Source organism: Artibeus jamaicensis, unplaced genomic scaffold (genome assembly GCF_021234435.1).
Source record: "Artibeus jamaicensis isolate MK-2021 breed Jamaican fruit bat unplaced genomic scaffold, CSHL_Jam_final contig_384, whole genome shotgun sequence".
NCBI lineage: Eukaryota > Metazoa > Chordata > Mammalia > Chiroptera > Phyllostomidae > Artibeus > Artibeus jamaicensis.
The window spans coordinates 6,899,821-6,914,152 of NW_026521810.1; the positions used below are offsets into that span (position 1 = coordinate 6,899,821).

The 14,332-nt window shown below is 48.9% G+C and overlaps 1 protein-coding gene across 1 annotated transcript in view; it reads right to left on the reverse strand.

The window, feature by feature from the left end:
• The window catches only part of SNRNP200 (small nuclear ribonucleoprotein U5 subunit 200), a 30,222-nt gene that overhangs the window by 6,804 nt on the left and 9,086 nt on the right, over nt 1-14,332 (reverse strand). The window contains exons 6-34 of the mRNA XM_037166309.2: nt 14,112-14,210; nt 13,607-13,759; nt 13,398-13,497; nt 13,128-13,264; nt 12,494-12,577; nt 12,227-12,400; nt 11,806-11,943; nt 11,413-11,568; nt 10,684-10,854; nt 9,084-9,277; nt 8,762-8,885; nt 8,100-8,249; nt 7,746-7,856; nt 7,070-7,201; nt 6,714-6,902; nt 6,183-6,380; nt 5,666-5,818; nt 5,481-5,561; nt 5,133-5,216; nt 4,432-4,538; nt 3,967-4,085; nt 3,552-3,706; nt 3,244-3,433; nt 2,896-3,069; nt 1,843-2,003; nt 1,300-1,527; nt 784-975; nt 518-696; nt 164-315 (exon numbers count right to left, since the gene is read on the reverse strand). Of these exons, the coding sequence (XP_037022204.1) occupies nt 164-315; nt 518-696; nt 784-975; nt 1,300-1,527; nt 1,843-2,003; nt 2,896-3,069; nt 3,244-3,433; nt 3,552-3,706; nt 3,967-4,085; nt 4,432-4,538; nt 5,133-5,216; nt 5,481-5,561; nt 5,666-5,818; nt 6,183-6,380; nt 6,714-6,902; nt 7,070-7,201; nt 7,746-7,856; nt 8,100-8,249; nt 8,762-8,885; nt 9,084-9,277; nt 10,684-10,854; nt 11,413-11,568; nt 11,806-11,943; nt 12,227-12,400; nt 12,494-12,577; nt 13,128-13,264; nt 13,398-13,497; nt 13,607-13,759; nt 14,112-14,210 (4,285 nt within the window). The remainder of the gene's footprint in view (nt 1-163; nt 316-517; nt 697-783; nt 976-1,299; nt 1,528-1,842; nt 2,004-2,895; nt 3,070-3,243; nt 3,434-3,551; nt 3,707-3,966; nt 4,086-4,431; nt 4,539-5,132; nt 5,217-5,480; nt 5,562-5,665; nt 5,819-6,182; nt 6,381-6,713; nt 6,903-7,069; nt 7,202-7,745; nt 7,857-8,099; nt 8,250-8,761; nt 8,886-9,083; nt 9,278-10,683; nt 10,855-11,412; nt 11,569-11,805; nt 11,944-12,226; nt 12,401-12,493; nt 12,578-13,127; nt 13,265-13,397; nt 13,498-13,606; nt 13,760-14,111; nt 14,211-14,332) is intronic.

The following is a 14,332-nucleotide window of genomic DNA, read 5'->3' on the forward strand; positions in this document are numbered from 1 at the left end:
TTGGGAGAAAAAAAATGCAGTAACAGATTCAACGATTGGTAAAGTACTTTGAAAATGACTAGTGTGCTGCAGAGAACTAGCACCCGCACCCTAAAGTTTAAGGCCTATCACAAGCAATAGCCCTGGATACAATGACCTCACTCTGTGCCACAAGGCTTTTTACCTGAGCTGAAGAGCTGTTCCACCAGGCGTCGCTCCATGGGGCTGAGACCCTCGTGCAGGTAGCCTACCCCATTTAACAGTGTTTCCTTCAGTGTGCTGTCGCTCAGCTTCTCCAGGTATGGGATCAGATCCTTCTCAGTGCAATGTAAGAACCTGAGCAGCAGAGGCACCAATTCAGCTCAGAGAGGTTCCTGCCCCGGCAAACACCCTCCAACTGTGCAGTCACCCAGCCCCTCCCTCATAAACAGACCACCTTTCAGGATGGACCAACTTCACTTGACCCAACTCCCCTCAGTCCCACCCCCAGAAGCCAGACCAGACAAGAGGAAGTGGACAGAGCCGGGCCGCTCCCTACCTCTGCCGCTGGATGTCCGCTGCACACGTGGTGAGGATGTCAATTGCAGTGAGGCGGGTCTGCTTGCGAGACGGCACAAAAACAATGACAGGCTTCTTGGGAGAGTGCTTGGTGATAGCATGGTACACGGGCTTGGCCATGGATAGCAGGCGAGTCTGTGTGTGACTGATATTGAAGCCCTGGGCACCAAGGAGAAAAAAGGCAGAGATTACAAGATCTGGTACTATTGAGAGAAGGCCGAGAGGAATGTGACGAGCAGGTCCTACCTGGATGTGCAGCTCCAAAGGCACAGGGCGCACATTCGGGTGGAAGTTGAAAGTGGAGGTGGCACTGCACCCCAGCCAGTGGGCCACATCCTTAGCATTCGAGAGTGAGGAGCTAAGTGCCACAATACGAATGGGCCGCTCAATCTGGGAGGAGATATAGCGCATCCGAGAGCAGATCACTTCCAAGACAGGCTGGGAGAGAACAGAAGGAAGCGAAGTCACCACTGGCCCAGGTACCACCCTCAGCCCTGAGTTACCCTTTGTGCACAGGCCAAAGCGCTCAAAATGATCCCCTAGTTCCTCCTCTGATTAAAAGCTCCAACTCGTCACAGAAGTCAATCTCTACTATGAGCAGCTTAAAAAGTCTCACATCATCCCTTTGGAATAAGTTGACAAGAAGAGTCCTCCTGGGAAAATACCCTAGTCCCTGGCCTCAGACTCAAACATGAGGACCAATGCCAAGGTCATCCTAGCCTGTTGCAGCCCCCCCTTCTTTGCCATGCACTCAGACCATACCCCATTCTCGCCCCCAATGAGGTGGACCTCGTCCACCACAAAGAGGTTGATGTTCTGAACGTTCTTGCGCTGCTTCCAACGCCGAGAAAGGATGTCCCACTTCTCGGGGGTGCTGATGATGATGTTGCCTTTGCCCAGGAGCTTTAGGTCCGTGCTGGTCTCGCCTGTCAGCAGCACGACCTTCTTGCTGAGCCTGTCTTGGAACTTCTCATACCAGTCCATGTACACCTGGCAGGCGGGGAGAAGGAGGGCAGAAACTGTCAAGCCAGGCCAGGCAATGTTTTCTTTATTACGAGAAAAAGCAAAGAAGCCAGAGACAGAGCTGTTTCTCTGTAGCTTCTGGGCTACTTCATAACCCACATGAACTTTTAAGCAATAGCAGGCTTCTCTTTAGGTCACGAACTCAAGGAAAGACCCAGAAACAGCAAACAGTCCTGCCCCAAGTGACCCTGCAAATTTGGGGGCTTGGTGAAGCTTAACCTGAACTCACAGATGGAAACAGCCCTTGTGAAGGCGCAGAGGTGTCAGCACCCCATTGCTTACCTGCTCTGCCAGCGCCTCCATGGGGGTGATGTAGACACAGCGCCCCTCCGAGCTCTGCAGCAACATGCGTAGGATGGCGAACTCTGCACAGATGGTCTTCCCGCTGCCAGTGGGTGCCCCCACAAACACGTTGTCATCACTGTTGTACACCGTGTTAAACACTGCAAACCGACAGGGCAGCAGCGTGAGACTGAGGGAGAGACTCGGGGCACTCATCACACAGAGACAGCGGTGCCAGCACCCAGGGGGCGATGGATGTGGCCTCGCCCCACAGTAGGGCTGGCCCAGCTGTCCCCTCCTTTGTCTCTCTCCCACACAGAAGGAAGGAGGGGACCAACATCAAGAGTTCCAGTCCCATGGAGACTTGTAGGACAACAACAGAAGCAAAGGAGGTCAACTCTCCTTCTCTGCTTCTTAGCTGGTCTTCTCAGGGACCAGGACGCAGAGCAAGGGCCCTGGCTGCCTTTCGCTGCTTCCAGTGCTCTCACGTTTCCTAGAAAGAGTCTAATGAGAAAGAAAGGAACAGCCTAACCCCAGCTTTGAGACCAAGTCAAAGTCCAAGTCCTATTAGTTTGTTCAATTGGGTGCTTCTCTGCCTCAGTTCCCCACCTATCAAATAGGACACTGATAGTAGTACCTCATATTAAATGCCTCCTAGTGTTGGTGGCAGGAATAAAAGAGAAAACACCCACGATGTCCTCAGCATACCGCACTCAGAACACCAGTCAGTGTGCTATGTAGATGCAACTATTATCTAAAGGATGAGGGGAGGCCTCAGTCAATGCTGGACACTGTCCAACACTTGAGTTGTCAGGGGCCAGCAGCCTCCTGAGCCTGAGAAACAATAATGCCCCACTAACCCTCCTCAGCAAGACAGGCAAAGCAATGCAGATCTAACCCTATCCAAGGACCTGAGAGGAAATGACCAGGTGCACTCTTTCAGTTGGCCCTGATGGACTGCCATGCCTGCAGGACCTGAGCACCCTACTTCCCTTCTGTTGCAGAAAACATCTGGTGACCTGACATGGCCACCAGGAAAACTGACACACCTACCTTGGGTCTGGATGGGGTTAAAGAAAGGAAATTTATCTTGGTAAAGGCTCTCGAAGGCACTGTTTCTCAAGGCAGACACAGGCAAGGGCTGCAGATCCAGAAGTTCAGTGGGAGGTGGGTACTTCTCTGGCAGGATCAGGTGTCGGAAAGAGACAGGAAGCTGGGTCTCACAAGCTGCCAGAAGAGAAACGGTAGGCAGTCCTCCTTACCTAACAGCTCCCAGAACCCCACTGTGCACACCCTGGGACCCTGAGGCAGCAAATGTATTGCTCTCCTCCACGAGGTCACTTGTATAACTGCCCCGGCAGGACCTGTCCCTAAGGGGCTGTGCAGAGGAGACACACTCACAGAGCCAGCGGTCAGACACCACTCGGATGAAGTACTGAGGGGGCAGTGGTTCAAAGACAGGCACAAAGAACGTAATGAGGTGCTCGTCCTGGGCGTACTTGGCCTTGAGTAGAAAATACTCATGGTGCAGTATCACCTCACTGTCCACATCCTCCACGAGAATCCAGAATGCTTCCGACGAACCATGGACCTGAAAACATGAACAAGCAGGAGAAACAAGCATGAACCCCTGTGGGCATGCAACGCCTCCAGCCCAGCTCCCCTCAAAATTATACTGAAGCCAGTGCGTCCACCAAGCAAAGGTTTACCTTTTCATCCCACTGGAAGTCTGGTGTGATGGTCAGCTCCACTTTCAGAGTGGAACGGGTGATGGGCTGCAGGTGCACAGACAGCTCCAACTTGGGGAACAGATGGACATATTTGTGGATGGTCTTGCCCATCTTCGGCATACGGATGAGCTCCCCTGTGAGGACACAAGAGGGTACAGGGGCTACCACCCAAACTGCCAAACATGTCTGCCCACTGGGGGTCACCGGGCAAGTGGCAGATTCTACTCCAGTGTGTTCAGTAGAACACTCTCAGTAGAGCCCAAAGGAGTCAAAGGCCAAGACCAGGAGCTGGCCTAGTGCTTGAGAGGGCATGAGAGGTGACCAGGATATTAGGGCTCAAGGCTTACAAAGACACCTGGATATACACCCAGAAAGATGATGACTTCCCACACACCTATCTCATTATGATTCAGGTCATACAGACGCTCAAAAGGGAAGTTTTTCTTCTCAATCTTCTTCACTACTTCCTCAGGGAGTTTCCGGAACTGACGCAGCGGACACATGGACTGCCACCTACCAGCAAAGAAAACAAAACGGTTTAGTCCCTTGTGCATGTCCTATAACAAACTGCCCTCATCATGGCTTCCAAGAGATCACCGTGACCACACAAGACACGGCTATTAAACAAGGACATCCGGAACTGTGCCAGCTGTGGGACCTGAGGGCCAACCCTCACCACCACCATGTGCCCACTCCCCAGCTCCACCCCTCAAGGCCTAGTGGCTTCTCAACTTGCCCCAGATGCATGTCCCATCTCACGCATCAGGACAGGAGGTCAAGTGCACTCTATGGCTTTCCCACCACCCTCCTCCTGGGGACCCCAACACAGTGATGAGCTGCCAGCGCCCAAGGCCCTTACATGCGTTTATCGATCATCTTGCAGAGGTTCAGGGTCTTATCTGTAAGCTGTGCCCAACCTCGGTTCAGAACAATTTCAAAGATGGCCCGCATCAACCGGCCTGCTGACTGGAGAAAGACAAAGCATTCCCTCTGTTAAGTCCCCGCTGTCCCCAGACTAATGAAGCCACTTTCCATACACTTTCTGATGTAATCAGCTTCACCACTCAAAAACAAAGTCCCTCTGTAATTATTCTTCCCCCTTCATACAGTAGGTGCTTGCTAAACACATTATTAAAAAAAGGTAGCTTGAGTTCACCACACATTTTAATCTGAAGCTCACTGTGTGATTTTAAAGCTTTCTGGCTCATTCAGTATTCAAAGCTCTAATAGTTAAAAAGACCTTTGCCAATTCTGGATTATTTTTGAGCCAGGGGCCACAGTGGGAAGTCACTCTCTAGGGAAGTCAATGCTGTGACCTGTGACTCTCTCTATGGAGCCCTCTGGGCACTCTCTTGAGGCCTTACTTTGTCACAAGCTCAACAGCAATAAACCAGAGTGGCTGTACCACACACGCGTCAACTAATGAGCCAGCCGGGGAAACAAACCTCAGCATTTCCCACACCCTTACGAGCATTCAGCCGACTTCGTCCAAGATGCACACAGCACACAGGGTAGTGAACTGTGAGGCCCCCTCTCCATGTGACACAACTCTGCCCTCACCTGCGTGACATACACCATGTCTGCCATCAGTGCAAAGCCCTCCAATTTCAGCTGTGAGATGAAGGCTTGAAGAAGCACATTGATCTGGAAAAGGCAAGGTCAGCCGGAAGGCAGCCAATCATGAACAGTCCAAGGAAATAAATCACACTTCTGCTCTGGGCATCTCTTGATTCAGACATTAAGTAACTGCTATTTCTCATAAAAAGAACACACGGGAAGGATGCTGGGAGGACCAAGCAGGTTAGCAAGCACAAACCCCAATCCAAGGTCCATCTTTCACAAGATTCTGTAAACCACCTCTCCTTATCCCAAGCAGCAGTGCTGGGCTCACCTTTGCGCTGGGCTCACCTTTGCACTGGGCTCCTCGATGCTCTCCTTTACAGGAATGGGCACCCTCTCCAGCAGCTTCTGCAGCTCCAGTTTCTCTTCCTACCACACAAAGGAAACAGGTCAAAAAAACGCCAGATGGCCAAAGAGAGAACCCACCCAGCAACTTGGTGCCAGCTACCTGTCCCAACATACTGTGGACTCACCTCTCTCACGGTGATGTTCTTAAACTCTGAAGACAACGAGAAGACTCTAAAAAGCTCAATCTCACTCAGAGTAGGCTTCAGCAGCTGGTTGTAGGTCTGCACTGTGTCATTGGTGATGTAGTAGTGGCTGGCTATACGACCCAGTTCCGTCACCTATGAAGAAGGAAGATGCAATCCAACACAAGCATTAACAGGCTGCAACCTCTCACTGTAGACAACAGGAACCCACTGGGTGAACGCATCATAATATAAGTGTCTGGCCCAGGCACATGAAGAAAGATGGCACAATAATCCAACCTACAGTGTACTGACACCCACATAAAACATAGATAAATTAGCTACCTCCACTCAAGTTCCAGAAAGGAGGTACTGTCAATCAGCACAGTGTAACCCCACCTGCTCTCCACAGTTTCAAGCAATAGGCATTAGGCAGGGCTCAAATTTAAGTGATTTGAAAATGCCTCCTGGGACAATGACTTTTGTTGAGACCTCTATTTTCATCCCTTGGCCTACTCACCTGGAAGTTGCCTGTCTTCTTGTCATACTTGACCAGATTGTTCTTATCCAGCATTAAGGCAGCAGTATGAACCAGATCCAGTCGGCGCTGGTCCAGCAGGGGGTCTCCCTTGAGATCGTCGTGAGAGATGCCGTACAGGGTTGGGGATCGGAGCATTCGGATATACAAGTAGGCATAGCCCAGCCAGTTCACCGCATCCTACGAGAGACAGCTCCTGGGTCTTAGCATGGAGAACTGGTGTCCAAATGAAAACTTCCTCAGAATCACTCAAAATTAACTTCCAATTATAAGAATGTGTATTGTATTATCTTCTGAAGATTTACGCCATTTCATTGTTAAAAAAAGGAGTCCTTTCTAAGATCTTTTAACAAGGGAAACTGTCAGTCAAACCCAAGCAGTTTGGGACTGTTTATACTGACACTGGAGGACCCTGGGTGCTGGTGGCCCGCAGCACTGCAGAGACCGTCCCGCTCCTGGTACCCTGGCTTCTCTAGAAAAGGTCAGGGGTGCCAAGAGCAGCACCCTCCCTACCTTTGCATTCTGCACATTGCCCAGGACGATTTCTGCATTGAGCATGTCAGGCAGCTTTGACACCATCTGGCTCTCAATAGGAAGCTGCTGGTTGAGGAGAGATAGGTAGTACTGAAGCTCCCCGTGAGAGGTGATGAGTATTCCTTCACCCTTGGTGTCATACTGGGGTCTTCCAGCACGTCCCAGCATCTAGAGCGGAGAGAGCAAATAAGAGGGCTGTGGCCACAGGGCTGCTGGGTGGGCTTCCAGGTTCCTCCTTTATAGACCCTCGCCTCCATCTGCCCTATTATCAGCACCCTTGCATCCTGTACACAGGGTGCTCTTCCTCACAAAGAACAGACTCAAAGGATCTATACCTGGAGAATGTCCAGCGCCCCCAGTTCTGTCCAGCGCCCCTTCTCTGGACTATACACCTGGGTGCCTTTGATGATGACTGTATGTGCGGGGAGATTCACACCCCAAGCCAGAGTTGCTGTGGAAACCAAAACCTACAGAGGCAAAGCAAGGTGAAAAGGAAAACACATTTTACCACCAGAGGGTCACTACCCTCAGCTTCTCCAGGCGCCTGGTCCCAGAGCTTCTAGCAATACCAAGGCGGGTCCCATCCTTGCCAGTAACAACAAAATAAAGAGGAAAGGCATCCTTGAACACCTCATCTATTTAAGAAGGAACCTTTCAAGGTCCTACAGATACCTAAGCAGCAGAAGTACAGACCCATGTTAATCAACTTCGGGTCACCAAACACACAGGCTCTCCCAGGAGAGAATGTGAACAAGGCAGGCCCTGACGATGTGAGGCCTTATTTGGCACTATCTGGAGTCACAGACATGCTATTCCTCTAGACACTTTCTTAAACTCACGCACCTTCCCCCGGCAGTACGTGAAAACCTAGGAAAGGTGGGATCACAACTGTGCCTGCCACACTCTCTGACACGGGCTCCCTGAGCCAGAAACAACAAAGCACCAGGCACAAACATACGGCACGATCTTGGACATTCTGGGTCTTCTGAACTCTGCTTCATCCACCCTCACCTGAATGTGTTTATCAGCAAAAAGATCCTCTACAAGTGTTCTGTCAACTCTGGTCATGCCTGCATGATGAATAGCAAAGCCATAGGGCAGAAGATCCTTCAGCTCCAGATTCTATGAAACCAGAAAAAAATAGATGATGAGGTAAGCCTTCCTGTGGGAACTCTCCCAGAGAGGAAATAAATCTCTTCATACGAGACCCTCCCATTACCTGCTCTATAAGCCCACATGCAGACGATCAGCCTTAACTGGTGTGAAACAGCAGCATGAGGGTACAGCCCTGAAGGACCATCTGGACAACCCTGGATTGAGGCAGTTCCCACGTAGGAATGGGAGAACTGGCCTGTGTCTCCTTACCTTGCACTGCTCAGCTTCCGTCCGAAGGACTTCTGTGGAGGCAGAGCCCTCTCTCAGAAACAGACCCAGGGTGTCCTTCTCTAGGCACATGTCCCGGATGGCCCTGGCTGTCTTCCCAGTCTCCTTCCGGGAGTGGACAAACACTAACACCTAAGTAGAAACCAGGTTTGCCACAGTCAATAGACACAGCTCCCACAGTCCCTCCCATAGCACCAGCAGCAAGAAAACAGACTGGCACAATCTTAAGGCCAAAAGCAGCAGTCTTGAAGAAGAGCCATGGCAGAAATGGACTCTCTCAGACGCCTAAACAGGGCTTTCTTTTTTGGAAGTTTTTAAATTACAAACTCAATTTCTTTATTGGTTTATAGGACTATTCAGGTTCTCTGTCTCATCTAGGCTGAACTTTGGTAGTTGACAGTTTTTGAAAAAATGGTCCATTTCTTCTAGGTTGTCAAATTTATGTGTAAAAAGTTGTTCAGAGTATTCCTTTATTATCCTTGCAATGGCTACAGCTTCTGTAACATCCACTTCATTCCTGATATTGGTGGTTTGGGTTGTGTCTTCTCTATCCTTGTCAATCTTGCCTAATTATTAGTAAACCAAGAATTCAACAGAACAGAGTTCAAGAATGGTAAGAACCCACAGACAGACCACGGACAGACCTGATTTTTTCCTGCATGTTCCATGATCTTCTCATAGACTATTTCATTCATGATCTGGAAACGCTTGATAGCTTTTTTCTCTGTGATGCCTACATAAGTCTGTTCCAGAGGCACTGGGCGGAAGCTGGAAGTTCAATAGTTAGACAAATGAGGTTTTTGGCATAGAATATCAGGGAAATAAATGGTCCTTTTCACTGTCCAGGAGCAATATTCCTATTTTTGGAGTCATACCACATCAAAATCCTCTGCAACCGAGCTCCATGGCAAAAGGGAAAGACAATAGGAAGGTCACCCCATTCCATTTCTCCCTGTCTCCTCATACCTATTGTCGAAGTAGAAGAGGCCCTTGGCAGGATCAACACGCAGAAAGGTGGCCACATCTTCATAGTTGGGGAGGGTGGCACTAAGCCCAATGAGTCTTACATCCTCTTGGGTCATCTCAATGTTTCGAATGGCCCTGGCCACCAAAGCTTCTAAGACAGGGCCTCTGTCATCGTGGAGAAGATGGATCTCATCCTAAGAAATGGAGAGTAGCAAATTACCTCCAGGACTAGAGAAATGGAGCCCCCTTTCCTGACAATAGTTGCATTTTGTAGGCACGTGCCTAATATGTCAAATAAATAAGAAAAGGGATCCCAAGACACAGAAACCAAATGATGAGACAAAATTCACCATCAACACCCCTACTCCCCACTCCAGGAAATAACATGCTCTGCAATGAGCTGCCTCGCTACAGTTTAGTAAAACAATGTTTTACAGGAAGAAAATCTGATATTTCAGGTTAAGTGGTTCATAACTTAACACAAAGGTTATTTTCTTTATTGAAAATGAAACTTCTGATAAAACCACATTTATATCAAATAAAGGCTTCACTTCTGGGCTGATACCTTCACCAAGAACAAAAGATACTGTGCATCAAATGGCAAGTTCACAGGGCCTAAGGCTGTGCTGCCCAAATTTTAGCATGGCAACAAAGCAGCAGGGGACCTCATTAAAATGCACACTGTATTTCCATAGCTGCGGGGTGGGGCCAGGGACTGTGTGTTTCTACCAAGACTTTGGGTAGCAAAGCTCTAAAGCAGGAGTTAGCAAACCTTTTCTTTTTTTTTTTTTTTAAGATTTTTATTTTTTTAGAGAGAGAAAGGGAGGGAGAAAGAAAAACATCAATGTAAAAGATAAACATCAACTGGTCACCTCTCACACACCTGAACTAAGGACCTGGCCTGCCATCCAGGCATGTACCCTGACAGAGAATTGAACTAGCAACCTCTCAGTTCGCAGGCCAGTGCTCAATCCATCCACTAAGCCACACTAGCCAGGGCAGCAAACTTTTTCTTAAAGTGCTAGGTAGTCAATACTTTAGGTCTGTGGGCCACAGTCTCTGTTACAAACATTCAATTCAGTCATTGTAGCACAAATCAGCTGTAAACAATATCTGAACAACAGGTATGGCTGTGATCCAAAACAAAAACCGCTAGCCATAGCCTGCCAGCCCATGTTCTAGAACACCGACAACCAACAGGTGAGCTCTTCTGCTTTCTCAGACAACTTCCACTATACTCAGACTGCGTGACTGGTCAGCAGGCACTTCTGCTTCTATGGGATGCAATATGCTGCCTCCTCACTCATTCCCTCTGAGAACTGACTATTTATATTTATAAATCCCGTTGATGTTCTGGGAGGACACAATTAGTTTTTTGTTTGTCTGTTTACATCTATTTCAAAATATTTCAGACACAAAAAAAGACATAAAGAATAACAGCAATCACTGTGCACCTAATGGAAAATTTTCAATGAAGTGCAGGTTATCCTTTAATGGTAAAAGCAATGCTGACAACAAGGGTCATTACAAAGGCCAATAACTGGAGAAAAGTTCCTGGACCAGACTGATCTCTGTGCCCCAACAAGTGCCCGCCGCTCACCAGAATGATGAGCCGCACGAGCTGGGTGTAGGTGCGCTCCCCACCCTTGCGAGTAATGATGTCCCACTTCTCAGGGGTACAGACGATGATCTGAGTGGCACTGATCTCCTCCTTGCACAGCTGGTGGTCACCAGTCAGTTCTGCCACAGTGATGCCATACGTGGCCAAGCGCTGGGTGGAGGAAAGGCATTGTCAGGTAAGAATGCTTGCAGAGGGCCTTGGTACCAAACTCTGAAAAGTGTGAGCACAGGGAATTGGAAGCAAGTACGAACCCATTAGAGAAATACCAGATGAATGAGATCGACCATATGAACAAATCCAAGTCTACACTTGAGAAAATGTAGCAAAGGCTCCCCGGGAGCTCCGCACAAGAGGGGGAAATGGAAATGTGTAGATCACAGGACATAGACTATCACCAGCAGGTCTACTATCAACCCCAGCTGTGTGAGGGCTTCCTAACTACTCCAACAATGCCCATGAGAACTGGAGAAAACGGCTATGCAGAGGGTGACAGAAAGATGATAAACCCTTGCAAAGGCCAAGACAGGTCAAACACATTCTTGGTTCAGAACCACTCTGTACCTGCGTCAAGTACCATCTCTGAAATGGAAAAAACACCATCTGCGGCATCGCAGAAATGCCCTGATACAAGAAGCAGTGAAGCACTGGGCCTGCCCCCGACCTGTGATAGGGCCCCCAACATCTTCTGGAGGAGAGTTCTTCCCCTACCTTTCCAAAGCTGCCCACCATCTCCTGCACCAAGGACCGCATGGGAGCAATGTAGATGATCTTGAAGTCATCCACGTTGATAGTGCCGTCCATGTTAATGTGCTTCCCAATCTCCCGGAGCATGCACATCAGGGCCACGTTGGTCTTACCAGCACCCTGAAACACAGGTCAAGGATGAGCAGGCCTGTTTACCTGGGAATGCTCACTGCCCTAACTCCCATGAGCTCACCATCAATAAAGAGACTAGAGCACATCCCGAAAATTTTATTCAACATTTACCATCTCTTTAATCAAAGAATGAAGATTTGGTGTATACAGGTAGATACGAGCCCTCCTGCCACCAAAAACACACACCACATTCTGCAAGAAAGCAACAGCCAGGGTCGTGCTTACAGTGGGAGCACACAGCAGCAGGTTCTCATCTGTCTCCAGGGCGGCCCGGTAGAGCTTACTCTGGATTCGGTTCAGCGTTTTGAAGCCCTCAAATCCAGCCTGTGCATACTTGGGCAGCTTCTCCACGGGGAGCAGTTGCTGAAAGGAAGAGGCATTCGTATTATCCTGGCAGCACCCTGAGCAGACTGTTCTTGAGTGATCTCCAGGACTCCATTTCCTAGCAAGCTCCCTGTGTACTCTCCACTAAAGACCAGACCAGAGAGATCAGTATTATCCTCTGGGATCAAAATCAAGAGAAAAAAATTTTCCACTTCTGAAATAAACTGTGTACAAGATGAGGCCAAATTGTGGTCAATGGGTTGAAATCCAAACTGGAAGGGCGGTAACCTGGGGAGAAAATCGAGAGAAGCAACCAACTCACTTCCTCTGAACCAAAGGGCTTGGGCTTCAGTGCAGGCACATGCACCTCTTCGTAGCCCTTGCGCTGGCGACGAAAGGATCCATCTGGAAGCTGACAGCGTTTGTTGGCCATGAAGTGGCTCCCTTGGGTGAAAACCAGGTCCTCTAAGTCCAGAACCTGTCTTGGAGCCAATGCCTGAGATGAGAAAAAACAAATACAAAGAAAGTCAGGAGGCTGAGCAAATGAGCTTCTATCCATCACGGCCTTAGAAAGGGCCCTGACACTGACCTCCCCACCCTGGTCCAGATCCATGGTTTCCAGGTCAGTGTCCATTCGGGACTGCCGCACTCGCTCCCTCCGGGACCGCTCCTCCTGTAGTGGGGAGGAACAAAAAGGATGATGACTTATCACCATCCTAGGCTCCTGTCCTTCTCAGTCCCTCCTTAGCTGAGCTTGACTCATGGCTGCTCACCAGTTTGGGACTCACCAGTTAAGTCCCAAAACAGAAAGACAGCCACTTATGTTCAGACACTTCCTGACATGATGAAAACAAAGGAACAGACTTTAATGGGACAATGCGTAGTGCAAGGGTTTCAAACACAGATGGTCAACAGTTCAGTGTCAAGGGCTCTCCCTCTATTCAGCAAGCACATGTTCTTTCCTCTATTTTCAGGATACCATGATGTTGTATGTAAACAAACAGCAAAAGGCCCACAGTGAGGGCAAAGACAGCAGGTCAGAGGCCTCCCAGCCACACCAATGTGAATTTGTAAATTCTAATATGTACCACTGACAAATCTCAAAACACGTAGAGAAACACTTTACTTCTTCGCCTTCCTAAAAATAGGCATTTAATTAATGTCTCTTCTAAAGCAAACACTCTAGCTCCGGAATCAGACAGAATAAGCAGCCTAGCCCTTACGCGGATCAGATCCTCCTTCTCTGTTTCATGGAGCTGGTAGAGAAACTTTGACAGCTCTGGATCAGCTTCCATCTTTCCCATGATCCTTTCCTTTTCAGCTTCACTCTGTGCACTCGCCAGCAAGGTGCAGTATAAAACTGACAACAAAAGGAGAAAGAGATGAGGAGGCAGTGAATGAAAAATGAATGAAACATGTACAGAAGTTATGAAGGCAACAGTCTCCACCACACACATGCGCACACACTACAGAGGGGGCCACTGTATACTCACTCATCATCCTGTGCTGCCGGAGCACTTTAATAAAATCGAAAGTGTTGAAACCAAGGAGCAGCACCAGCTGGTTTTCACACTCCCGATCATCACTGGCTGTCTGCAGAGAAGGTAACACCAGGATTGAAGACACAGCCGTCTGCTTCATGCACTGTCCCACCCCATCTCCTAAGATAACACTGCATGCAAAAATATGACCTTGGCCATACCTTTAAGATTTCCAACACTTCATCTGCCTTCTTCTGAGATACAATGGCATCATCATAAAAACGACTGAGCTGCCGCTGTAGCCAAAACGCATCGATGTCCCGAGGGTGCAAATCCTTCTTCTTAGAACTCATCAGCTCACCAGAGGCCACAAGCTGCACAAATAACAGGCACTAAGCTCACCATGTCCTTGTCTGCCCCAATTACATTCCCATCACCCATCAATGAAGCTCTACTCACCACCTGTAACCCACCTTCTATTGAAGGGCTTTTCTTTTCCAGAGAAAAGAAAAGTCTGCTATACTGAATTCAGGAGCACGTCAAACTAAGATCTCATCAACACATGCCTTTGGGAGGGAGGATAACTGACTGAAATCTTAAGAAAACTAAGACACTAAATGTTTATTATGGCGTATCCTACAAGGGACCTCAATAAATGATATCGCAGGACCTCCATATGGGAAAGAACCTGGCCTGCAGCCATGGGCAAAAGCAGACTTTACTCACATTAGCAGAGAGTGTGCAGCGCACCACAGCTTCATCCCCTTCCATGTCGTCATCAGACGCTTCTTCTCGAACCTCCCCATACACATCTTCATCACCTTCCTGTGGAGAGAACCCCCACCCCAATCCGTGACTTGGAGCTGATCCTGACATCCCCGGATTCTCTCCCGTGAATCACCTGGTCAGAACAATGGCTTCGGGGTGAAACCAATAGCCTATTGAGA